Here is a 25,258-nt window from a genome sequence, read left to right as displayed (position 1 = left end):
GGCAGTGTCTGGAGACAAGTTTGCGTGTCACCACTGGGAAGGGGCTGCTACTGGATCTGGTGAGTGGAGGCCAGGGGTGCCGCTCAACATCCTACAGTGCACAGGAGCCCGCCCCACCACAGCACAGAACCACCCAGCCCCAAACATCATTGGTGCCGAGGTGGAGAGACTGATCCAGTTCATGCAGGGCGCCTGGTCTCCAGGTGGGCACACCTACACACCTGTGTGAATGCCTGGCAGCGCACGTGTGTGTGTAAAACAAGTAAGTGTAACGTGAATGAGCAGTTTCCTGGGATGGAGAAACGTTTAATCGGCGCCTCGCAACACAGCCCTACCTGGCTGGAGGGGCAGCCAAGCTGTGGGGCCTGAAAGGGTAGGTTCTAAGGCCAAGAGGTCAGTTACAGAGCCCAGCTCCACAGATGTGCTGTGTGACCTGGGGCAAGTTACTTAACCTCTCTGTTGCTCAGGTTCCCCACACATAAAATGGAGATAAACACTAAGGGCTGGGAGGTAAGAATGAGTTAATCTACCTACCGGGCTAAGAATAATGCCTGGTGCGTTGTGAGTGCTCCAGGAGTGTGAACTATAGTTATTTTTATTTTTATTATTGTGTATAATGGTGATGCTATGGGTAAGTGTAGGTATCCACAGTCTCACTCGGGGTCTGTGACCCCAGTCTTTCTGGAAAGCACCGGGACAACGGTAATGTTAATAATGTTAACAATGAGTAAGAGACATTCAGCTAAGTACATGCTCCTGCTAGCTCACTGCATTCTGCAGTATTACATGATACAGTATTACGGGATACAGTTCAGTCCTGTATCCCGTGACATGAATGGAGGCCGGGAGAGGACAAGCAGCACTGGCTGGCGGAGCAGGGATCTGAGCCCCGGGCCCCCACCCTGCGTTGTGCTCCTTCCAGGGAAAGGAATTAGCTGTCAGTGACGGAGGACTGGGCACCTACAGACACCTCCGCGACCCCTCAAAACAGTCATGTGAGACAGGCAAGCTCTTCACTGCACAGAGGGGGAAGCTGAAGGTCAGAGGGGTTAGTCCACTTGCCCGGGGTCACACAGCCTCTGCGACACACTGGACATTGGCCAGTAACCTTCCTTGCCCTGGATGCCAGCTCCTGCCACTGCCTCTTGGAGTGCCTCCCATTGTCTCCACCTCCCAGCTCCTTCTTCCTTGGCTGGTGCAGGAAACCCAACCAGTGCCGGGGCACAACCCCGCCAGCCACCCCAGCACAATTCCTCCTCTCCCGCCCTCCCCGGCCTCAGGAAGTGCCCAAGGTCTACACGGGGTGGAAGGGAAGGGACCTGGGGCATTGGGCAATGTTTGCTCAGCCTTTGTTTACCTGTGCCCTCTCTGGACAAACAACAGCTTCACCCGTTCCTCCTCTAGAGTGGCCTGAGGTCTCAAAATAAACTGAACCATGTTAACCAATTTCCAAGCAAAGCAACAGCCTCTTGCAAACATGCCTTTCTGACCTCCAGTCACGCCCAAGATGTTCAAATAAATCCCCCCAGGGAGTCCCCGCCCACCAGGCGGCCGTCTCTGACCTTGGTTTCAAGTCTCTCATTCTCCACAGGAGAATGAGGCCCTGAGCGGGAGGGGTCATGATCTGCTCAAGGACAGGATATCAGAGTGTAGCAGTGCGGGGATTCAGGACTCAAACTGGAAAACCCACTTGCTACTTCAACTCCCTTCTGCTAGTAAACTCCCCTTTTTCTGCGGAAGGAAAAGGAACCTGGAGTCCAGCCACAGCCCTTCAGCCAGGCTGAAAATACCCTTTGGCAGGGCTCTTACTCCCACAGGACAAGCCACTGTAGCCTCCCAAGATCCAGCTGTGGGTCCCAGGACACCGGAGTTGGCATCAAAGGGCCCCACCCAGCAGTCCTCATGTCCCAGGACTGCTGCCTGATTCTACTGCGGGACCGGGTCCGTCGGGGCCGGACGCAGTGCCTAGAGAGCCACAGGAAGCACTGGAAAACCACCACCCAGACCCCCAGGGGTCTCCCCCATTCGGACCCTGGAGGGCAGGCAACTATCCATCTTCTTTGCCACGGTATGGTTTTGGGATGTGACCCTTTGACTGCCCTCCACCACCGGCCCTGCCCATGGGATTTGAGCCTGGGGAGACAGGCGCAGTTTCCAGGCCAAGTCTTCCAAGAAGCTGGATGCAGGAAGGGGCTTCAGGGGCTGAGGAAGAAGCACACGTGGCAGCTGGCGCTCCTGCCGGCTGCGCGGAGGAAAGCTGCCTGCCGCTGCGACATGGGGGCGGCCTGTGTTAAGCACCCCCAAGACTGTCGGATTCCTTCTAAAAGAGGCAGGAGGCAGGCTTTACTCTGAAAAATCGCCCCAGTTCCTCACAAGCCTGTCCATACTCCAGCCCGACACACGATGGCCACTCTGGTGGGGCCCAGAGCCCCCTACAGGTGACCTAGCTGGGTCATCTTCCAGGACAACAGCGCAGCCTACACCTGGCCCGGGCGCGGACTGACTCGGCACCACGGCCTGGATCTGGGCTGGAGCCCCTTCAACAACAACTGTCTGGTGGGGAGCCCTCTGGCCCTTCCCCCTCCGAACTCAAGAACCACGCACAGCAGGGACAATTGGATAGCGCGATTTATTGCCCCCCGCGCCCCTCCTTCCACCTCGCCCAGGCCAGGAAAGAGACGGGCCCCCATTCTCTAAGGAGTGCAGTTGGACGCGGGTTCTGCTCCAGCACTCCTCTGCTACCCCAAATCCAGGAGGGGAGGAAGGACTAGGGCCAGGAAGGAGGATGGGACCCGCGGCCGCGGCGAAGAGAGAAAATAAAGGTGGGCAGGGGTCAGGAATGGGGTAATGATTAAAAGAAAATTCTAAAAGGGAAAACGACCCCTCTTTCCCTTCCAGCTCTGGGGCCCCTCCAAGTGAAAAGGGCCCGACTGCTCGCCATCCTCACAACACCCCCAGTCGGTGGGGGAAGAGAAAGAGGGAAAATGGTCTTTCGCTCGTGAGTTTTGTCGTCTCTTGGTCTCTAGTTCTCACACAACGTCTTAATTCGGGCTCGACCGAAAACCTACAAGGGGCGGGCAGGCCGAGGGGCCGGGCGCGGGGAGGAGCCAGGTGGCGCACTGAGCGCGCCCCATCCCCCGCCCCAGGCCCACCGCACCACGCGGACCGTCCGGGCCGGGCCGTGGGAGCCGAAGGAGACAAGTGCGTCATCGGTCCATGGCACCCATCTGTCCAGTCCATTTCTCCCCGGGTCTCTGGGTCCTGCGCCATTGCCCCGCCAAGCCCGAGGGGCCCTGCCCCCCCGGGCCCCCGCCCCTACCGGCCCTCCCCGCCGCGGCACTCGCTGCACCGCCCGCCTGCCGCCTCATCGTCGTCGTCCTCGTCCTCCCCGCCGGCGCGGTAGTAACTCTGTCCGCAGCGGCTGCAGACGGAGGGCGCGCCCACGGCGTGGACCTTCTTGTGTCTCCGCAGCGCCGCGCCCTGCACGAAGCCCTCGCCGCACTCCACGCAGATGTGCGCGGGCTCCTCACCGCCCGCCGCCCCCAGCCCGTCCCCGTGCTGGGCGCGCTGGTGGGCCAGGAGCCCGGCCCCGTGCCCGAAGCCCTTCCCGCACTCCACGCACACGTAGGGCTTAGGGGCCGGGGCACGCCGCGAGCGGGGTCCCGGCGCCTTGGCCCCCGTGCCCGCCATGGCCGCGGCCGCCGCGGACCCCTCGCCCGGCGCTCCCACCACGATGATGCCCTCGCCGTCGCCCACCGGGATGGCAATCTCGCCGTCCGCCGCCGCCGCCTCCTCGGGCGCCTTGGCCCGGCGCACGCTGGCCGCCAGCACCTTGGCCGCCACCCCGGGCCCCGACAGCTCCGGGTGCAGCCGCAGGTGGCGTGCCAGGCTCTTGGGCTGGCTGAAGCCGCGGCCGCAGCGCGGACACACAAAGGGCTTGAGGCCGCTGTGCGAGCGCCGGTGCTTGGCCAGGCTCTTACTCTGCGTGAAGCTGCGGCCGCAGTCGGGGCAGGCGTAGGGCTTCTCACCGGTGTGGATGCGCTGGTGCTGCATGAGGTTGGAGCTCCAGCTGAAGCGCTTGCCGCACTCGGAGCAGGCGTAGGGCTTCTCGCCCGTGTGGATGCGTCGGTGCTGCACCAGGTGCGAGCTCTGCGAAAAGGTCTTGCCGCAGTCGCTGCAGGCGTTGGGCCGCTCGCCCGTGTGCGTGCGCTGGTGCCGCGTCAGCTTGGACCAGTGGCTGAAGCTCTTGCCGCACTCGTTGCAGATGTAGGGGGCCGGGGGCCGGGGCCGGGGCGGGGGGCCGGCCGAGGGCGCAGACTGGGGCGGGGACAGCTTGGTCGGGGGCCAGCTGGGGACGTCGTCGTCATCCATGATGAGGATGTCCACTGGAAGGCAAGAGCAGGAGAGAAGGCGAGTCAGAGAGGCCACGTGCTCGGGCAGCCCGGGGCCAGCCCCGGTGGGGCTTCCACCCGCCTCTTCCACTCGCTACTGTGCATGGTCCAGGACAACTCGCTCACCTCTGTGCGCCTTCTCAGGCTCCCCTGTAACAGGGACGATGGCAGCACCTACCTCGGAGGGCGGCTGGGCCGGTGCGAAGCTCTCTGCACAGAGCTGGCCCTCAGCAGATGTCCCATCAGTCCCCATCCCTTATCCCTCCTATTTTTTTCTCGGAGCAGAAGCGACCAAGCCCTGGCATTTTACTAAACATTTATTACCCATCCCTTAGGGCTTTTCCTTCCTTCAAGGCTGTTTCCCTCACATCTAGAACAATGCCCGGGACTTAGCAGGAATTCCAGAAACGTCTGTTAAAAAAAATCAACATAACCAAACAGGAGTGAGGGATGGAGGTCCAGGGAAGTCTCCTAGTAAGAAAGGACTCCAGAAGCCCAAAGCTCCAGGCTGAGGGCAGAGCATGGCACGGCCAGCCCTGAATGCAGCCGCAGGGCAGTTTGCACCTTAGCCCGGGGAACACGGTTGCAGCACCCTGCAGATGTACAAGCCTGGAAATGGTGTCACGCTTGGGCTCTTGGAAGACGATCCTGACAGCGGGTGGAGAAGAGAAGGGGAAACCGAACTGGTTAATGGGATCACAGGACAGCGCCTAAGTCCTGACCCGCAACTAACTGGGAGTGCAACCCCGCAAACTGCGCGTTCTCTACTACAGACATCCTCGCCCTGGCCCCTGGTTTTGTGGGTCCTGTATGCCCAGTGCAGACATTAAAAGAGCATGGAGCCTTGGTCCTGGGGTCTGCAGACTGAGGACACCACCACGGTGTCTGCCCAACGAAGCCTCTCAAACATTTGCACCGCGCCTGGCCTGAGCAGCCTCCCAGGATAAATGAGTCCGCCTCCTCCCCAGCCTGCGCAGCTCTGAGAGACTGGTCTGCACACCCTCGACGACGACATTTGCTCCCCAGGTCTGGCTTTGGCCCGAGTTACAGAATAGGGGCGGGGCAGGGTGCTCAAGTCCCCACTTCTGCCTGGGCGCCGGCTCCGCCCCCTGGGACGAAGCCCCGCCCACCGGTCTCCAGACCTGCCCCCTGGGGCACAGCCCCGCCCAGAGGCCTCCGGTCCCACCCCCAAGTGCACGCCGCAGATTTCTTTCAAAGGTGAAACAGGATTATAATCTAATCGAACACTTGTTTTCCCGCTCCCTCCCTCACTAGCCTGCAAGCCCACAAGGACAGCGGCTGGATCCGTGTTCCAACAGCTGACCGGGAACGAAATGCTCATAACGCTGGCAAACCTGTAAGGGTTGCGATGTGCTGAGGGCGGTCCTAGGCATTTAAATCCTGTTAAGGCGGGCGCAATGGCACTCGGATCCTTACAGGCGAGGACACCGAGACACTAGTAAAATGAACCACCGCCCGAGGGTACACGGCCTGGGTGCGGCAAAGCCAAGATCTACACCGCTGTCTGTGTCCTGAGACAGCCACCGAGCTCCTGCACCGCCGAACAATACCCCGGGGCCCACAAGACACCCCCAAGTGATTCTGAGCACCTCAACTTTGAGAACCACTCCTCTATGGCAAGGAGTACTGGAATACGGCCTGTATGGTAAAGGATCTGGGATGTGGAATTATCCGGAGCAGGAAAAAAAAAAAAAAAACAGGGAGGAAGTCTGGGGAGGGAAGGGGGCTGCTTCTGAAGAGATGGCAGGGGGCCCTCTTTGGTGTCAACATAAATCAAGTGGAGTCATAAGCACATTACCTAGAGAGATGGTCGAGAATAAAAAACTGAAAGGTGGGAAGCTGTCCGACCCTGAGCAGTGTGTCGGGGCAGCAGAGGGGCAAGGGGTGGGGGGGGCCACGAGGCTTGCTCTTCATGGGAAATGAGCCGTATCACCTGACTCACTGTAAATTCTCTGCACTCCTTTGATTAAAATAAACGTCTTGTTTTCAAAGTTGTCGAAAAGGAAAGTTTAACCATACACGATGTGATTCAGCTATGAAGAGCATACCAATCACGATGACATGAACTGAACACATGAACTAAACTTGTGAAACACCTGTAACTAAACCAGGGGCACAGGGGACGCGGGACGGGGTTGGGGTCGCGGGGCGGGAGGGTGCGATTCCTTAAATCGACACCTTCCACAGCAGCAAGCGGCTGGGCTAGATCTGCAACTGGCAAGCTGCGGCGAGAGGCGGCGAGCCTGTCCAGAACCAGGCACAGAAAGCCCACAGGTCCGCCGGCCCAGATCAGCCGGGAAGTGAGGCGGTGCCAGGGCTGCAGGCTCCCGGTGTGTGCCTCAGGTGTGTGCCTCAGGCTACGTGACTCCTGCTGCGTTCCCTGTGAGGCGCGGTGCTACTTTTTTAGCAGGTGTTAAAGGAAGGAGGGTCTATTTTCTCTGCGAGGCGGGGTTCTTTCTCATCCAGGTCCCTCCGCGGACCTCCGATGCTGGCCTCTGCGAGTGGGCGCAGGGATCTGCCTTTCCAAGCACCGGGCCTGAGTCTGCGCCCACCGCCCTCCTCCAGGTCAGGTAAGAAGTCAACCGCTTCCCTCTGGCCACCTTCCTCATGGGGAAAATCAGGTCGCAGCAACTTCCCTGCCTCACAGTGTCATCTTTAAAAGGACTCAAGAATTCCCGGAAAGAGAAGAGCACAGTGACCAGCACAAAGCGCTCATTCAGTAACAACTGAAATGACTAGTCATCGCTTGATGGTGGTAACAGCTACCCTTCCCAGGAGGGGAGGCAGTGTCCTAGGCGCCAGGCCCGTACTCCCACAGCAACTGTCCTCGTCCTCCCGCTGAAGGAGGGCTCAGCTCAGGCCCCGAGGGCGCGGGGTCCCCCAGCTCCTGCGGCTCTGGGCCCAGGCGGGGTCCTGCCACTCACGCAGGTTCCTGCCCCACAGAGGATCGCCTCCGAACAGACCTAGGGAAGCGGAGGCTCTGCGACCCTCCTGGATGTTAACCTTTTCCCTTTTTCTCGTAAAACTCATGACCTGCAGAGAGCCTCCAAATGGAATGCAGAGCTGATCACAACAAACACAGTAAGACAAATGCCCTGGTCAAGACCAGGTCTTGGCCACCCACCGGGCCCTCCTCCCAACCTCCAAAGCAACCACCATCCTGACCTGTGCAGCCATCATGCCCTTGCATTTCTTCACGGTTCTGTCACCCAAGTGCATATCCCCAGACACTAGTTTGGTCCATTACTTTTGCTTGTTTTCAGTTTTATTAGGTAGAATTGTTACAATCTGACTGCACATATACAATATATTGCATGTAAATACATATATACCATATATTGGTCCCTTACTTTTTAATTGTCTTTAACTTTCTTTTAATACACAGGTTCCCGTCTCTTGCTTCTCGTTACAATTTTCCTTTTGAAGCAGCTGAGCTCTACCTACGGCTGGCCCGCAGGACTCTTGCTGACTGCGTGCACCCAGTCCCTGGCATCTGCTGCCAGTTAGCAGCTGGCTTGCTCAGCGCAGCTGGCCCCTGCAGTCATTCCGAAGGTGCAATCCGTTCTTTCACTGAAGGCACCTGGTATCTCATGTTTCTTTTTGCGATGTCAACAGCCACGGACACTCAACACTTAGATCTACTAATTTATTGAGGGGTGCAAAATGGGGCTGTTCTGTGGTTTCTTCTGCATTTAGTAGCTGGAATGGCTTTTAGAGTCTCTCCATTACCTTCTGGTTGGTGCCCAGTGGTAAATTTCTTGTGGTTATGGCAGGATAAACCTCATTTCCCCTTATCCACCCAGTTTTCAAGATTATGAACTGGTTCCCTATCATCCTCCAAGGTAACCAACTAGTCTTTCCTTTCTTAACATCATTATGAGTTCACAATTTTAAACATGCCTGGTGGGTTTCACCCACTGCCATCATTATCACCCTGCCATCTTCAGCATGCGGAGCCTCGAGTGGGCTCCGCGTCCTTTGGACAGGACTCAGGTGGTCTTGGACGGCTTCTCTGCTATTCAGCCTAACCGGGTGCTCCAGCTTCATCCACACCTCTTGCCCCAGACCCACAATCAGCTGTTTCTCCAAAGAGCTCTGGTTTCTGTTGGTGGGAAACAATTTGAAAACCAAAATCTGGAAATGACCCGTCGCTTTTTTTTTAAGATAAAATTCCCTTGAGTTCTATCTGATACTTCCCCTACAAATTCGGGCCCACAGGTTTTACTGAGTCTTTTCCGTGACATCTGTACCTCCCTTCCTCACAAGGGGAGGAGAGAACTTGAACACCCCATAGTTTCTCATTCGTTGACCCCACATCGCAGCTTCAAAAAAACCACTCTAACACTGTCACTGCCAAGCAGGAGTCCTGAGGAAGCAAGTAATCTGTTTCGCGTGTGCCATTCCCATTCCCCTCACTGACGTCACAGCTGGACCACCACGGTCTGAGCCCTCATTAAGCCTGACCCCGCTCACCCACCGTCCAGCTTTCTAGCCACGGCGGCTGCCCAGGGCTCATGCGCCCCGATTCCTCGGCAAGGGCCCACGAGAATGCTCTTTGCTCAGCTCCTGCTGTTAACAAGTTCCTCTGTGCCCTTCAAACATGGAGGTCAGTTCTGCTGAATATGAGATCCTTGGCTCCTCTGTTCTTTCCCTGAGAACCACAAATATTACTCCATTTCCTCTGGCATAGAGCCTTGCTGACAGGCTGATGGCAACCCCAGCTACGCTGCCTCGTAAGTCATTTGCTCTTTTTGCCTAGCAGCCCCGTGACTGAAGAGGGCATGTCTTGCTCATCCAAAGCTGGTATTCTCAGGTCTGTCATTTGCTCCTTCAGTACCTAATTTTGACACTTCAGGAATGTTTTCTTGACGTGTAGTTTTTACCATTTATTCCTCACTCTTACTTTGGACTTCTTCAAGGGCTTTTCTTTACCCTAACTTCAGTACTTTTTTTTTTTTTTTTTGCCTGTTTTCACCTTTATTCATTTCTTGTTTATTATAAAGGCCCTTCCTTTTCACCTTCCATTTTTCTTAAAGAACAATGTGTTATTTTTATTCAGTCTTGAGCTCCTTCTCCTTTGTCTTCACTTTGAGATGAACCTGTATTTCTAACTCTCGGCTGGCCTCTGCCCCCTGGTCTGAGCTGCCGTGGGCGTGCCCTCCAGGGGCTGTGTCTCCTCCTGAACGATCCCGGCCGGTCTGGGGGTTATCTCTGACCCCCTTCTCTGTCTGTGGAGACCCTGTTCTGCCCCTTTTCATTCTAACAGGTTTTCAGGGGATGGGAGCAAGAGGACTGAACTCGGAATTTTCCTGCTGCTCATTTCTGTAGCTCAGTTTCCCTGAACTAGGACGCCACGTTCTGGCTTCTCGGAGCTCCGTCTTGTGAGTGTGTGACCAGCTATTGCAGGTTCCCGGCTCTGCACACCCCCGTTTTTATCTGGACCTTCTCTTTCCTCCCCAGCTGTGGTCAAGGACAGAGTCCCACTCAGTTCTGAATCCCCTCCTGGCAGGCTGCTCTGCGCGGGTCCTGCCCTGGCGGGGTGCTCCCTGCTCCCAGTCTGAACAGAACACCCCCAATGTCAGCTGCTGGCCTCCATGGGACCACCCCATATCTTCCAGTGAACACTCGAGGGCCAAATGGGGTGTCCTCCCCTGTCGCCCGTGCTAACACCACACTGGCCGGGCCGCTGGCTTGTCCCCATCCAGCTGTATTTCGGGGCTTCACACCTCAGGTGTGTTATCAGCAGCCAGGAGTATGCGGCTGTGGGGTTTTTACTTGAGGTCTGAGGACCTCCACGGGCTGCTGTCACCTTGGCTCAGACGTGGCATTTTAGGTGAGCTCTGTGGGATGACTAAAGGGCACTGAGACTTGTGGACAGGGCCTTGACAGTCGGAGGCCTGAACCCTGCCCCGGTGGGTGAGTCCCAACACACCAGCTGAAGACTCAAGCCTCAGAACCCGGATGTCTTGATTTATTACCCATTTTTTGGATTGCTTCTCTTTCTGAACGCCCTGCAGCTAAGACCCCGGGGTAAGCCTGGATGGCTCTCCCACCCGCTCCCGGTGCAGGCTCTACCCTGGAACTCCAGGCTGGGGTCACCAGGACAAGGGGCCTCCAGGCAATGGGTGGGACCAATGGGCACAGTACAGACACCTGGCTGCAGCCTGCAGACAGTGCAGCCCCGGCCACCCTCTGCTGGCTCCTGATGGCCTCACCCTGGGCGGTGGCCCAGCCTCTCTCTGCCCAGCACGCTCAGGATCAGCACCCGACCTCACAGGGTGTGAGAAGTCCAGGTGGCTGGCTGGGGCACACAGGAAGTGCTTACAGCCCTGCCCCATGGGCCCCAGTCCCCCACCGACAGGCTGGAGGGAAACAGCCCCCGGGAGCTACAGCCAGGCCAAGCCTGCTGCTCCTGAACCCAGACATCGGCCAGGGGGTCTCAGGGCAGAGGTCCAGCACTGACCCATCACAGGAGGCTCCCCAGACCCAATGGGGCTGGCCCAGAACAATGGGACACACAGCAACTGGAAGCATCCAGGCCACACGGCTTATGAGCTGAGCAAAGGGGCATCACGAGGTGGGGGCAGCGCAGCAGGGAGTGGCCGGAGCAGATTTCCAACAGCTCCTGGTGGGGGAGAAGGGGTCAGGGACAGCAGGCTGGACAGAGGGAACATGAGGACCTACTTGTACTTTTCAAAGGTTTCCTAAGGAGAATGAGTTAATGGATGGCTTGTAAAATTAAACCTCACTCAAGGGCGAACATGCCTTCTGGAGACAGCTGGGACACCTCGGCCCGCTGGGTGTGAGAGGACGGGAAGGAGCAACGTTGTGCTGGTGAGACGTCTCAGATTGCTGGAGAATTTATGGGTGGAATGATATAGTGTCTGAGATTTTCTTTAAAATACGTTAAAAAAAAAAAAAAAGGCACAACCAGGGAAAAGACTGAGAAGTGCCGCTCACTGCTGAGGCCAGGCAGCGGGAGGGGCAATCACTGCGCTGTCTGCGCTGGAGAGTTCCAGGATGAAGTAGATTTTAGATTTAATTTTAAAAGGGCTAAAAGACAGGGAAAGGAGGAAGGAGTAGGCCTGGGGGGCAACAGTGGGGGGTGGGGAACGGTAAAACAGGAAAGGATGGGCCGTGGGTCCTCCCCTCTGGGAGGCAGAGGTCTGTGCCCCAGGGGCCCGTGCCCTCGACAAAGCACTCGGCCCTGAAATCTGTTTCCTCCTCTGCAACCACGGCCACCTGGGGCCAGCCCAGAGGCTTCCTCATCCTCCTTCAGCGGATCTTAGACAGACCAGCAGAAGGGGGCTGAGTGCTTTATGAAGCCTACCTCCAGCTCTCGTCCAGGTCCTCAGGACCCTTCTGCTGGACGACTACGGTACGCTGGCACTGGGACTGCAAACTCAGTGACTGTTCTACAAATAAAGTTTTATCGGCACGGGGTCACACGTACTGCCCGTGGCCACTCTCCAGCCGCAGGGGCCCGAGGCCTGCAAAGCCGAAAACACATCCCCTCTGGCCCTTTATAGCAAGAAACGCTGGCTGACCTCATGCCAAGACGCATGAAGATGTGATGCCCGCACGAAGACGCATCAACAGCAGCACGAAAAAAAGTCCATACTTTATTTCTCAGGTTCCTGCATGACAGCCTCTGGGATCGGGAACACGGCTTCAACAGGGGACAAGGGGTGAGGCCGTGGTGGGGGTCTCGGCAAGCAAACCCTAGTCCCCATGTGCTCAAAGATGAGTTTATTCGACCCAAATAAAGCTTTATTAAATAAAACATGTTGCCAATATTTCAAATTCAAGTGAAAGATAACCCAGAAAGATAAAGGTCCCACAAAAACCCAAACAGCCCTACTGTCCCCCCAAAATCGGCGCTGCCCCTCCTCTGCCACTCCTCACACATCACAGTTCACCCCCGGCCTCATTACATTCTGGCCCCACTGGCATTTGGGTTTGCCCCCGGTCTAAGGAGTTTCCTGCCTGCAAGAACTGAGGGGCCACCCAGAAACAGGGCAGAGCACCCAGAACACCAGGAGAGCGGGGCGAGGGGGGCCAGGCCATGAGGGACAGGGAGGAGGCGGCCCCCAAGGGCTCCCAGGGACCTGCAGCTGTGGGAAAACCCAGAGACTCCACATAGGTCCAGGAGGTGGCCTGGCAGAACCCTCTGGAGGAAGGACAGCCACCCCAGAGCCATGGGAGGGGGAGAGGGAGGCAAAGGAAGCCCGGTCCAGGGTGGGATGAGGGGTCAGCTTGGAAGAACTACCCAAGGCCACCTCACCTGGGTTCTCGTGACTGGCCATCTGCTGGTCCTCAGAATCCAGCGGCCCCGGAGACCAGGCCTCTTCCCGCAGCTCCATGTCTGGGTCCCTGTTAGAAGGGGACGAGACAGAAGGACAGAGTTTACAGGAGGCCAGACTGGACGGAGGGCCCCAGCGGGGGTCAGGCGCTGTGTGGGCTCCGATCAGCCCTCGAGCCCCAAGTGCCCGGCTTGGACCCCGCAGATAGTGGTACCTGACAGACGAGGCAGACACGGCCCCCTTCTCCCCCGCTGGTCGGGGACCGGCCCGAAGCCACACACAACCTAGGCGAGGAGGAAGTGCACCGGTGGCGGCCACCCAGCTGGGCTCAGGTCCCAGCTCCACCACTGACCAGCTGGGGTCAGGGACAGACCCCACCTCCGCCCCAATCTCCTCACCAGAAAGACAGAGAGTGACACAGCTGCCTCACAGCAGCCCAGGGGGACAGGCCCCTCAGCCCTGCATCCCACCAGAGCCTGGCGCTGGGGGCACAGCACTCCGGTAGCCTCTGGGCCCTGCTCCTTGGTGTGACATCACTCCCGGGCAGGCCTCCTGACAAGCCGCATGGTCGATTTGGGACCTGAAGGGGGTCTCGGTTCCTCTTCGGGTGTTCAGGCCCCTTCAGGTCTAAACCAGGGCCAGTCTGTCTGAATGCACACAGCTCAGAGAGCCTCTCAGCCCACAGTCCTTCCGTCTCCCGTTCCACATGGGGAAACTGGCACCCAGGAAGGGTGCCAACCATCCTCTGAGCATCACACACCTTGGCACAGTGAGCCCGACTCATTTCCCCAGTGACAAGGGGCACACCACCACCCAGGCACCAGGAGCCAGTTCCACTGCCAGAGGAGTGACCCTGCCCCTCAGTAACCTCTACTGACGTCGGAGGGGAGCTCGGAGAGCCTCCTGCTTCAGGGGCGATGACAAAACCAAGGCAGCTTCCCTCCTGCTATCTTACTATCTCACGCGGCCTGGTGAGAAGACTGATGCAAAGAGAAGGTGGGAGCATTAGCAGTTCCACCTGGGGCTGGCTGTGTGTGCTCCGTGCACTTCCCGAGACAGGGATGTAATCCTCTCCTCCCCACCTGAACTTTTCACCCCCACTCCCACAGTGGTCTCCAACCCTGAGAACATCGTGGTGAACAGGCCACAGCCCCTGCCTTGTGGGGAGGTCCCTGACAGTCCAGGAGACAGACACACATGGGGGCAGGGCACTTGACCAGGGAGGTCTGGGGAGGATCTCCAAGGAGCAGGCCTGAATGAGAAGCAGGGAGGGAGAGGAACATAGGCGGCAGACAGCAGGTGCAAAGGCCCTGAGGCAGATCCAGGGCTGAGACACATAGACAGATTCTCCTGAGGGCCTCAAAGGCCAGGCAGAGGACTGGGGAGCCATTTGAATTGTAAGCACCATTCAAGGTGAGCACCATTATGGCCCCTGTTTTACAAATGTGGAAACTGGGGCTCATAAACACAGTGGGGCCAGGTCCTTGGTCCCTTGAGCAATAGCAAGGAGCACCTGGAGGGTAGCAAGGGCAGCGGAGCAGCTAGGATTTACTCCACACCAGGGCACCAGGCTCAGGGCCACGGTAACTCCCAGGAACCTGGCAGCCTCAGGATGTGGGAGGGCACTGCCCTGCTTCCCCCACCCTGGCACACAGCCTCTATACAGACCCACAGCCACCCAGCCTGCAGCCATCTCCCCCCAGGCTGCAGGGAGGCATCACTTCCTGAGAGGCCTCCCTACCCTGCAATGTCAGCGCCCCACCAAGACCCCCTGGGTGCCCCACACCAGCACGAGGCACCGACAGGTGCTGAGACAGGTGGGTGATGCCCAGATAAACAGGTCTGAACAGAACGGAGGCTCGAGGGACAGAACGCAGTACACCCAAACTCTGACACCCCACTACCACCACCCAACCCTCTCAGACCCACTTCAGGAAGTGATGAGACCAACACAGGAAGGGCAGACTGGCTCTCGGACCCATGGAGCCCCCTAGCCAGCCCAGCGGGCCAAGAGCTGGGTGAAACCTACACAGTCCGAGTCACAAGGTCACAATCCGGTGATGCGGCTTCGCAGCCCCTGCCCAGGGAAGCCCACTTCAGTAGCTAATCTGCGGGGAAAACCCATACCTCGGAAAATGCTGCTTACAAGGGAAAAACAGTCCATCACAGCAAGATTTAGAGCAGGGGAAGAACCGGAAAGAACCCGCCAGCCCCGTGGTGGGAGGAAGCCGTAAGTAAATCACAAATCATGCAGACGCGCGCCCACGGGACGTCTCAGAGCCTCAGGAACACAGTCCCACAGGCTGTAAAGAGGCCCCCCCGCCCCCGCCCCGAGAACAGGAACAGCACCTGAGCCTTTCCTCCTCCCTCCCCCCCAACGTCCCGATTTTTCCCACGCTAATGGATAGTTACTTCTGTAATAAGGGAAAAGACCAAACATTGGGCTCTTTTCTGATGACACAAGGACTTTGTGTCACAGGGAAATCAGGGTGTTGAGGGGACAAAGCGGGATATGGGGCTGGATGGGCCCTTGGATTGCAGGCAAACGTGAAAACCGCACGGCTGGGGGGCCTGCAAATCAGGGCAGCCGCTGCGCAAACAGCTCACTCCCACGTAGACGCCCAAGAGACACAAACGCACATTCACAGGGTGTTGTGTGTATCAGCCAAAAAGAAGCGACAACTCACCCACTCAGGGACAGCAGCCAGCACAGAGGGCCACTCAGAGCACGGCTCCGCTGCTGTGAAGTGTCCAGGGCAGAGACAAGAGGCGGCCCGGCCGGGGCTGGGAGGGGCTGCTCGTGGGCACGGGGTACCTTCTGGACTGCTGAAAATGTGCTGGAATCAGTGCGTACACAACAGCTTTGTGCGCATACTAAAAACAGCTCAACTGGACACGTTATCAGGGCGAGTTTTATGGAATGCGAGTTACATCCCAATTACAACGTAAACCGACTTTAACAATTATCTGAGGGCCTCTGATCCCAACACAGCAAACATTAGAAACGCTGAAGAGAAAGAAAAGGAAGAGAAGCCCAGTGCTGAGGGGGCTGAGGAGGTAGGACCAGCCGCTCCTGCTGTGTGGGAACTTGTTTGCCAAGCGGTTATCACGTGCTCCCACTTGCACTGCTAAGTCAATAAAATCAGGGACTTCCACCTCAGGCCGGCTTCCTGCAGTGGGAAGGGCGAGGGGCCGTCCTGGGGACAAGCAGGGGGACTGGACAGAGGACAGGGAGGTGTCAGGGGGCCTGCCCCGTAGCCAGAACAGATTTCCTGCGCTCAGAGGTGCTCCCTGAGCACCAGCGGCCCGCGCTTCCCAGAACAGGCAGTGAGGGAGCCAGGACCCCATGTCCACCGTGGGAAGAGCCAGGAACAAAGTGAGGCCAGGCCCGGAAGCGGTGGGCAGTGGAGAAGGCTGGCCTTGAGCCAGGGCAGTGAGGTTCAGGCCACTTTGTCACACTGATTATCTTGAGTCCCAGGCACTCAGAAAACAGCAGGTGCGAGGAGGACACTCTGAACCCACCTTCTCCTGAAAGCAGGAGACCAACCCCCACGGGAAGGTGCCCTCCCTGCCCCAGGAGGGAGAAACAGTCCAAGAGGGGGAGGGGGAGGGAGGGAGAGACACGGGGTGGAGGGGGATCTGTCACAGTGACCCATCCTCCGCCCTCCGAGGCGGCAGCTCACCCCAACCCTGGCCACTCTGCTCGCCCTGCTGTATAAAGAGTGCCTCCGCCTGGCACTGCGCTGGGTCCTCGATCTTCCCGCGAGGCTCCCACGAGTTCTAAGCTTTTCTCCTGTTAATCTGTCTCAGTCAGTCCCGCCGGAAGCCCCAAGAGGGCAGAAGAAAACCCTACCTCCCCCACAGATGGGGACAGACTGGAATGCTGTGCAGAGGGTCCGCCCACGACGACCCCCGTAAGCTGCCCGCCAGCAAAGGACAGTTTGCACTGTGGTCAAACGGTCACATTTTAATCGATATCGAGGTATCCATACATATCCTCAATTCTGCCTCTTGGCCTGTAAGGCCTAACACGTTTACCACCTGGCCTGTTTCAGAAAGCCTGCCAACCCAGACGCAAAGGAGCAAGGGGGCCAGGGTCTGGGGGAAGCATCCCAGGCCAAGGAGGCACACAGGAAAGGCCTGGAGGCGGGAAGGCTGGGGGGGTGGGAGGGGCCGGCGTGCGGCCTGGAGAAGGCCCCCGCCTGGGGGTCAGTGCTGTGGTCGCCATGCCAAGACCCTTATAGTTTTCTTTTCGGAGCTGTGTCTTGCACATGACGTCCAGCAGGAGAGGGGGCAGGCGCTGGGGGCTTGGGACCTCTGCGCCTGAAGGCACACTCTGACAGGTGGGGAGACCTCAGAAGAAAGAGAAAGGCTCTCTCCTTGATCCTTGCACGGGGGCGCACCTCTTCACTCTGCACTGGGCCCTGAAAGCCACGGAGCCAGCCTGGGGGCAGCAGACGAACACGAGGGGCCGCGGAGGCCCCACCAGGAGCCTGCACGTTATTCCAAACTCGGCGGGAAGCCCTGATGAGGCAGGAGGGTAAGAGGACACAGCTTCTCACCTTGACTTCTGAGGGTGGGTGGGGTCTCCTGCTGGGGCTACAGGTCAGGGCTGCCCCGCCCAGGGCACACTTGGGGACCCGGGGACAGTCTGCTCTCCATTTCGGTTTCAGCCCCGGGCACGGGGAGGTGACACCACCTGCCAGGCAGATTTAAACCAACCACCTGGGTGAGAACACGGCCGCCTTCCCAGGAAGGGCCCTGCAGCAGTGCTGCCCTGGCTCCTGGCACCTCCCTGCCCCACTCTGTCACCTGCACAAGCGGCTGGGCCTCACTGGGCCGCCGCACAACCCGCGTGAGACCCAAGGAGAGGCTCGGGAAGTGCAGGCTGTGGCATCCTCGTGGAGAGCTGAGGGCCTTCACTAGACTGCCCAGGTGCCTTCCTCTCCCATCCACTCACTTGCTCACCCGCTACCCCGCCCATCCGCCCATCCACTCATCCACTCATCCACTCATTCATTCATTCATTCAAGCAGCTTCTGAGGCCTCCTGTCCTGATCCTGGGGACTTTGGGTCCTACCCCAGGATCTTGGAGGGGGACGGAGAGGGGAACTCCCATCTGCAGAGGCTGGTGCAGAGAGGAAGGCCACAGGCTGCCCTGACTAGCTCCCAGGACCCCCAGGACCCGGGCAGCTCCTGCAGCTGGTCTGACTGTGAGCCTGACACCTTCTGAGGCTGACAGAGGTGGGTCCTGCCCTTCCTCAGCCTCCCCACCCTGTCTTCCCTCCCGGCTCCCCAGTTTCTCAGCAGCACCACCCCGGCTGGGTCCTCACCCTGCTCTGACCCCCACTCGCCCTCCCCGGCCCAGCCCAGCCAGGCCCTAGAGCGATCCAATTAGCGCAAGGGCTGACGGCCGGGCCTGCTATTAAGTATGAGACAAATTATTGTTATTATTGTTGTTATTAGATCTCGCCCACCTCCTCTGGATGCCTGCCCACCAATTATCCCTCTTTATGCTGCTGCCAACCACCCTCCTCCTCCTCCCCTCGCCGGCTCCGCTCCCCAGGATCTTGGGTTCTCAATGTGGGAAAGGTCGGGCTGCCTGGTCCTGCTATCCTCCGTCTGCCCCCCACCCCTCCTTCCTGCCCCCGCCCCTCCCCCTGGGGGCCCACTCACTTCTCTCCTTATCATCCCCTCTCCCTCTTCTTTCTCTTGCTGCTTTCCCCCTCATCAGAGCTGAGCTATGACACCCCCCAGCCCCTTACCACGCCCTAACCACCTCCCCAACCCTCTTGTCACCAAATCCAGTGGCTACATCTCAGCCTTAGCCCCATGACAGCAACGAGCACAAGTGTGTGCGCACACCCTCCCCTCCCTTCCTGGAGTTCTGGAGGCCCAGACTTGGCCCTCTCCTCCGGCTCCCCCCAAGCTGTCCATCCTCACGCCCCCTCCCAACCTCCACCCCCATGGGCCTGCACGCCCTCCAATACCCCTCTAAAGTCTGGTCCCCACACCACAGACCCACTCATCCTTTCAAGTTTTAGTTCAAATAAGCCACTAAAAAACGGGCAAAGGATGGGAACAGACATTTCTCCAAAGAAAACAAAGAGCTGATAAGCACATGAAAAGCCGTTCAGCATCCTCAGCTGTCAGGGAAACATGCATCAAAACCACAGTGAGACCCCAGTGAGACGGACACAATGAAAAACAGAACACGTAAGTGCTGGTAAGGATGTAGAGAACCTGGCCCCCTGGGCACTGCTCGTGGGAATGCAGGATGGTGGCACCACTGTGGAAAAGAGATTAGCAGCTCTTCAAAAGGTTAAATGCGAATTACAGCACGAGCCAGCAACTCCATTTTTGGCCATATACCTCAGAAATGGAAACCACGTCCTCATAAAAACAGACGCACACATGTTCACAGAAGCACAAATTCCAGCAGCTACACTGTGGAGACAGCTGGAACGCTCACCACCAGGTGAATGGATGCACCAGCGCAGCCCAGCTGTAGCTGGGGGATTCCCCAGCCCCACGGGGAAACGCTGACACATGCCGCGTCGCATCACGGATGAACCTGGGAAGCATGATGCTCAGGGAGGCAGGCAGACATGGGATCACGTGGCATGAAATGCCCAGGACAGGCAAACCCACAGCCGGAACACAGATCGGTGGTTCCCAGGGGCTCCGGGCAGGGGAGGGGAGGGGAGGGGGTGCACAGTCTGAGGGGATGATGAGAAAGTCCTCCGATCAACATGGCCGTACAGCCCTGTGAACACAGCAGCCACTGCTGAACTGTACACTGTAAGGGGGTGACTTGTACGATGTGGGAATTATATCTCAGTAAAGCTGTTCTTACTTTTTAAAGGCAGCTCAGTTCCCTTCACTCCACGGCCTAAACCATCCCACCCCCACTAGCACAAAGGCCAAAATCCAGACTCCACCCCAGGCCCCACAGGACCCCTCTGGCCGCCACCCTTGCAAACTCACTTCCTCCTCTCGCCTGGCACTCCCACCACCCACCTCCTGCCCAGGCCTCCTTTTCCTTCCAGAAAGCCCTGCCCAATCCTCCACCTGCCTGGGGCCTTCTCACCTTTCCAGGGTGTGCTCCAATGTCACCTCCCTGGGCCGACAAGCCCCACCCCATACCACATCACAGGGCCCACTTCCTTCCCAGCGTCCACCACGACTGGAATCGCCCCTCACTTCCTTCCTTGGGGTCTGCATCTGCTCCTGCGCACACCCGCTCCCTAAAGGCAGACCGGCTGGAGGGGACAGTGGGGCGCCTCAGGCAACACCCGGGCTGCAGGCAAACCCCTCCAGCTCCTCCCCCACCTCCCTTTCTGAGGACATCTTCACCCCTCACTCCAGGCCTGAAAACCCAGGGCTGTTCCCTCCTCTGAGTCCGCCGGCATCCCCCAGCTGGTCCTTTAGGGCCTTCCCCATGGCAGACCTGTGGTTTGAACACTGGGGGAATGTCTCAATGATGCCATCAGGATCTTTATGCCCCCCTTTTCTTAGTGGAGGGAGCTCGCTGGCAACTTTCCATGTGCCCATGTTTCTTCCATGGACTGACCGTCTGGAAGTTTTCTGTCTGATCCGGGGTCAGCTGGACAGACCACTCTTCCCTAGAGCGGCTGCTGGCACTCCTGGACACAGGACTGAGCGAAGCGCCTCAGGCCCCCTCTCCTGTTTCCTCCTCTCTCCCGCTTCCTCCCTCTCCTCTTTGACTAGGCTGCCTCACAGGTCGGTCTAGGTCAGTCTACGGTCGGTCTAGGTCAGTCTACGTCACTGCTTCATCTCCCCACCTGGCCTCTCTGGGGCTCCCTGGACTCACACCCTCCCCATGTTCTCAGCTTCGCCACCAACCACCCCACTCGCGCATTGTGTGCGGCCCTCCCCTGAGACCCCGCAGCAGCTGGGCTGGTGGGAAAAATGAGTGAGCTCAGGGCAGGCACACACAGCCCCAGTCACTACTCCCCGCCTGCTCCACGAGAGAGGAGTTTCTAGAACTCCTAGAAACTTGACCTACTATTACGGCTGCAGGTGGGCCTGCAGCCACTGCCCCAGTGTGGCCACCTGCCCTCATCCCGCATTTCCAGACCTTCAGAAACATCTGCAAACACTCCTGGTTCTTACGTGTTAGTGAGAAATGAAAAATTATTTAAACAAATGAAAATACTCTTCAGAACAGAAAAAACAGAAAACCAGACCTGCACCTACAGGCCATCTCATGTCTGTCGGTCTTCCATCGGGCCAAGGGGCCAGACCCCTCCATCCCCAGGGGGCTTGGACTCTCCTGCGCCGCCCACCTGCACACTGCATCTTTCCTCACCCCTCACCGGCCTTCTCCCTGCAGGTCTGCTGCCAGAGCCCGGCAGAAAGAGCACCTCCCCCAGAAGCGTCCCCAGACTTCTCCCTTCCCTCAGCTTAAGCAGATCGCAGACCCAGTTAAGCACAGGGTGCAGGAGGTCCGTAATCCTGATCCCCTCCACCACCAAGACAGAGAGGACGTCCTCTCCAGGCAGAAGGGCAGGCTGCCAGGGTCGGAATCGGCCCCACTGCCCACCACCCCCACGACCCTGGGCATGCGCTTCACCCCATGTCTCTTCATCTGCTCGGGCCTGGCGTCGGAATCATACGAGATGACGCTTGTGTGTGCTCTACAAGGAGCCAGGTGCCCAGCATGGCCCAGGAAGCGCTGACCAGGACTGCGAGGCCGAGTTCGGCAAGCTCGGCGGCTGACCCAGCGTCACGGAGCCACAGAGCAGAGGGGCTGAGATGAAGCGGTGGGCCAGGCTCCACGGCACTTCCTCTCTCTGAGGACACTGCGCCTGCTCCCTCTGCTTCCACTACTACAGCTGAGGCCCGCATCCCCGGGGACGTCCCGGGCTTACTGAGCCCGTGTGTCCTCCACACACACACCCTAGCAGACCCCACACACAGAGCCCCTGGAATCCACACTTTCCGACTGGTCAGACCCTGAACTTCAAGAAAGGATCACATCTGATGTGTCTCTGGGTCCGGTCCCCAGTACCATCCATTATGAGGCTGGCCACATGCAACTCCACATTTGGCACGAGAGAAGCCAGTGTTCTGTGAGCCCAAAGGTCAGGCAGGCAGAGTGGCAAACTCCGGGCCCAGGATTCCGGGCCCCAGGCGGTCAGCCCGGCGCTCCTAAGACAGGGCTGCAGACACCACTGGTGTGACAACCCGAACTCCCCCACATGCCTTATGGGTCAGTGAGGCCTCCTGCCACCATGATCTCAGTACTCACTGCCCGTGTCCCAACCACCCGTGAAAGTCACACCTGAAATGAGGGGCTGGGTCTCAGAGTCCCCTAAGCCAGCCAGCAGCCCTCTGGGTAAAGATCTTCATGAGTCCACCCCACTGGAGGGGGAGCCCAGGGTCCCAAAGCCGACCACTGACACCTAAGAGGGCTTCAGAACAGCCTCTCTCACCTGGACCCCCAGCTTCGCCAGAAGACATAAGTCAACGGAGACAGCGGCATCATGGCAAAGGGCCACACTCTGGAATCACACAGACCCGTGCTACTGTGGGACCTGGGGCTCGGTTCCCCCCCTAAAATGGGGGTGACCACCTCCATCCCAGGGCCTCCAAGGGCTCAGGACAGTGAGTACCAGGCACAGGGCCAGGCGCCTGCCAAGTGCTCAGTGAGTGTCGTTGGATCTGCAGTCTGTCTCCACCAGGAGGACAGGGCCACAGCTGACTCCCCAGGGGCAGCGCCCAGCATGTGCCTCGGCAAGCAGGTGGGCAGGAGACCTCCGGCAGCACTGCGGGGCGAACAGCAAGGCTTGGGGGGCTGTGAGCTGCGTCTGAGCACAGATGCCCCAAGAGCTGTGTCCAGCAGTGACATCAAAGACAACAGGGCAGCCAGGCAGCTGCTGAAGGCTGTGGCCTGAAACCTTGCCACTGCCCACCCCTTAGAGCGCACCATCATCCTCCCCGGATTCCCAGGGTCCTCTTGGCCAATTCCTCTCTGTCCTTCAAGATTCAGGACACGCCACCTCCCCAGACAGCCTTCCCTGACCAGCATACCCTCTCTCTGGGCTCCTTCAGCTCCCTGGGCTATCCTGGCAAATGCCTCCATGCCGCTGCCTGGTGCTTCTGTGCATGCGTCTCCCCCACAGGCCTCTGAGCTGCTCCAGAACAGGAAGTGCCGCCCGCGGGGGCCTCAAGTGATCCTCCTTTCCACCCCACAGCAGAGCACTGTGCCAGGGCCACCGTGTCCAAGCGTCCAGCGCAGGGCCAGGTGCGTGCAGCAGCCTCGACACATGAACGGTGGACTGCACTCCCCACCTTAGGGGACTGAGGAGGAAACAGCCTGGGAAGAGGAAGCGGCAGGTCCAAGGGCACAGGGCTGGAAGAGACGGAGCCCGGGCCTGGCCTGGCGCAGGACTGCCGGGCTCCAGAGCCCTTTCACACTTCACACCCACCTCTCTGAGGCCTGTCCTGGCTCTAAAAGGGAAGCATTAACAGCCCTTCTACCAAGGTCAGTACTGTTACTGTCACTACGTTTTATTCAAGTGGAAACTGAGAAGTGACTTGTGCTCTAAGGTGACAAAGGTGAGGAATGATAGAGCAGGGACTTGAACCAAGTCTGTCTGACCCCAGAGCTCTGGACTAACACACTGCAGTGCTGTTTCTGGGCCCAGCCCACAGCAGTAAACCCTTCCTGTTCTCTAGCTCTGCCTGGTGGGGTGAGGGCTGGAAGGCTTCCAGGAGGAAAAGGGCCAGGACAAGAGATAACACAAGAATGAATCTGATCTGAATGTTCCCTGGGGCCGAGGCAGGAGGACCAGAGAGAGTGCAGCAGAGGTAGGTAGGTGAAGGCCAGCTGCATTTAGCCAAAGAGGCTTACAGTCTTAGGAGATAAGCTAGGATCAACCGCAACTGTGCTGCCCCAGAGGCGAGGCCAGACCGACTCCCAGCTGCATCCTCAGCACTGCCCAACACAGTCCTGGCAGCAGGAACCACGTGAAAAACAGAACTCAAGTCACTCCCTTCCTAAAAAGCTGACTGCCCTACTTGGCTGGGCCAGATTAAGATGTCTTCCCCGGTTCCCTTGGCCCCCTGGATAAGGACCTGTGTCCAGGTCTCGGCGCACACCCTCAGGGCCCTTGTTCATCTCCCGGTTACTGGTGCCCAGCACTGGGCCGGCACTGGTAGAGCCGCTGTCAACACTCGCTGTGGCCCACTTTTCCGTCTGATCCCGAGCTTGCTTGACCCCGAGAGTCCGAGAGGCACTCATCTCCACGAACTGGGGTGTTCCCCTTTGTGACCGAGACTGGAGAGTACAGGTTCGGCAACCGGGGGGCCTCGGGAGCGGCCATCGGGCCCGGCCACCGTCTTCGCCCTGCCCCGCGGGCCACGCGGTGCCTGACCTTGGCCCAGTCACTTCCCTTCTGGCGCACGCTCTTCCTGCCGGCTGCCTGGGCCGGGGCGAATGAATGAGCCTCCTGCAGACTGGAATGCCCGTAATTACCGACCGGATCAAAGGCCGCACGCAGCCCGCCCGGGGCGGCAACGGGACCCGAGCTTCTCTGAAAAGGGGAAGGTGTGGGGTCAGACCGTGGGCCGAGACAGGCCCTCTGGGGCCGCCGTTTCCGGTCAGACCGGCTGGGCCCGCACAGCCCCCTCCCCCGCCTGGGCCTCAACTTCCCCCGGGAGTCGCCACCACTTCCGGCCACCACCCGACCGGGAGGCTGAGGGGACGTCGCGGCACCACCCCCGGAGGCCCGGGCCCCCAGGCTTGAGCCTTAGGGGCGCCGCGCGCTCCCGCCCCGGGCGCGGCGCCGCGCACGCGCAGTCCCCGGGCGCGCTCCCCGCAGCCCATCCCGGCGCCCCCTCCCGCCCCGCCCCGCGTCACGGCCGCGCGCCCACTCACGCCCCCCCAGCGGCGCGCACGCGCACTCGCCCGCCCAGTCGCGCTTGCCTCCCGCCTCCCCGCTCGCCCCCCCGGCCGCAGCCCGGCGCCCTGAGGCGGGCGCCCACCCTGCCTCAGGCGCACGCCCCCCGTCCCCGCGCCCTCCCCTCACCTCCTCGGTCCCGGGGCCGCCGCGCCGCACTCCTCCTCTCTCCTCCCTTGCGGATGGTGGCAGCGGCGGCAGCGGCGACTCAGACCCTGGGGTCAGGGGGACGGACGCCCAGGCCGGAAGTGACCTTCCTGGCCGCTTCCGCCCGCGCCGCTCCCCCCCCTCACCCCACCTCCAGCCTCCACCCCGTCCTCGCCGCTCTAGGAAGGCGAGCCTGGCGACCCCCTAGCCGCCGCCCCCCCCCGGCTCTATGGTGCGGAGCGGGCGCCCCAGGGAGCCACTTCCGGACGCGTCTAGGACACGGGTCCTCCGTCCACGCTCTATGGCACCGCGCGCCGAGGGGCTTCGGGCACCGCCCCCTTCCAGGACTGGAGGCGCGGGCTCGGCCCGTTAGGCGGAGACTTCCGGGTGTCTAGGGAGGTGCCCCCCCCACCCCAGGCCCCCACGCCGGGGTCTGGCGCCTGCGCAGTTGGCTCTCCGCGGCCGCCCG

At 59.4% G+C, this 25,258-nt stretch overlaps 1 protein-coding gene across 4 annotated transcripts; it reads right to left on the bottom strand.

Annotated features, from left to right (window-relative positions):
- Positions 1 to 2,610: 2,610 nt before the first annotated feature.
- On the bottom strand, positions 2,611 to 25,100 carry ZNF787 (zinc finger protein 787). 4 transcript variants are annotated; one of them, XM_032487595.1, is made up of 3 exons: positions 24,772 to 25,100; positions 12,697 to 12,785; positions 2,611 to 4,385 (listed from the first exon to the last, which is right to left on the bottom strand). In XM_032487595.1, exons 2-3 carry the CDS (start codon positions 12,773 to 12,775, stop codon positions 3,316 to 3,318), a joined length of 1,149 nt encoding a protein of 382 aa, XP_032343486.1. In that variant the 5' UTR covers positions 12,776 to 12,785; positions 24,772 to 25,100; the 3' UTR covers positions 2,611 to 3,315. The 4 variants fall into 4 exon arrangements, with proteins under 4 accessions (XP_032343486.1, XP_032343489.1, XP_032343488.1 ...); XM_032487598.1 differs by lacking the exon at positions 24,772 to 25,100 and adding an exon at positions 23,819 to 23,955; XM_032487597.1 differs by lacking the exon at positions 24,772 to 25,100 and adding an exon at positions 22,772 to 23,803.
- Positions 25,101 to 25,258: the final 158 nt, after the last annotated feature.

This window comes from Camelus ferus, chromosome 9, assembly GCF_009834535.1.
Source record: "Camelus ferus isolate YT-003-E chromosome 9, BCGSAC_Cfer_1.0, whole genome shotgun sequence".
NCBI classification, from domain to species: Eukaryota; Metazoa; Chordata; class Mammalia; order Artiodactyla; family Camelidae; genus Camelus; species Camelus ferus.
This window is presented reverse-complemented; position numbering and strand designations above follow the sequence as displayed.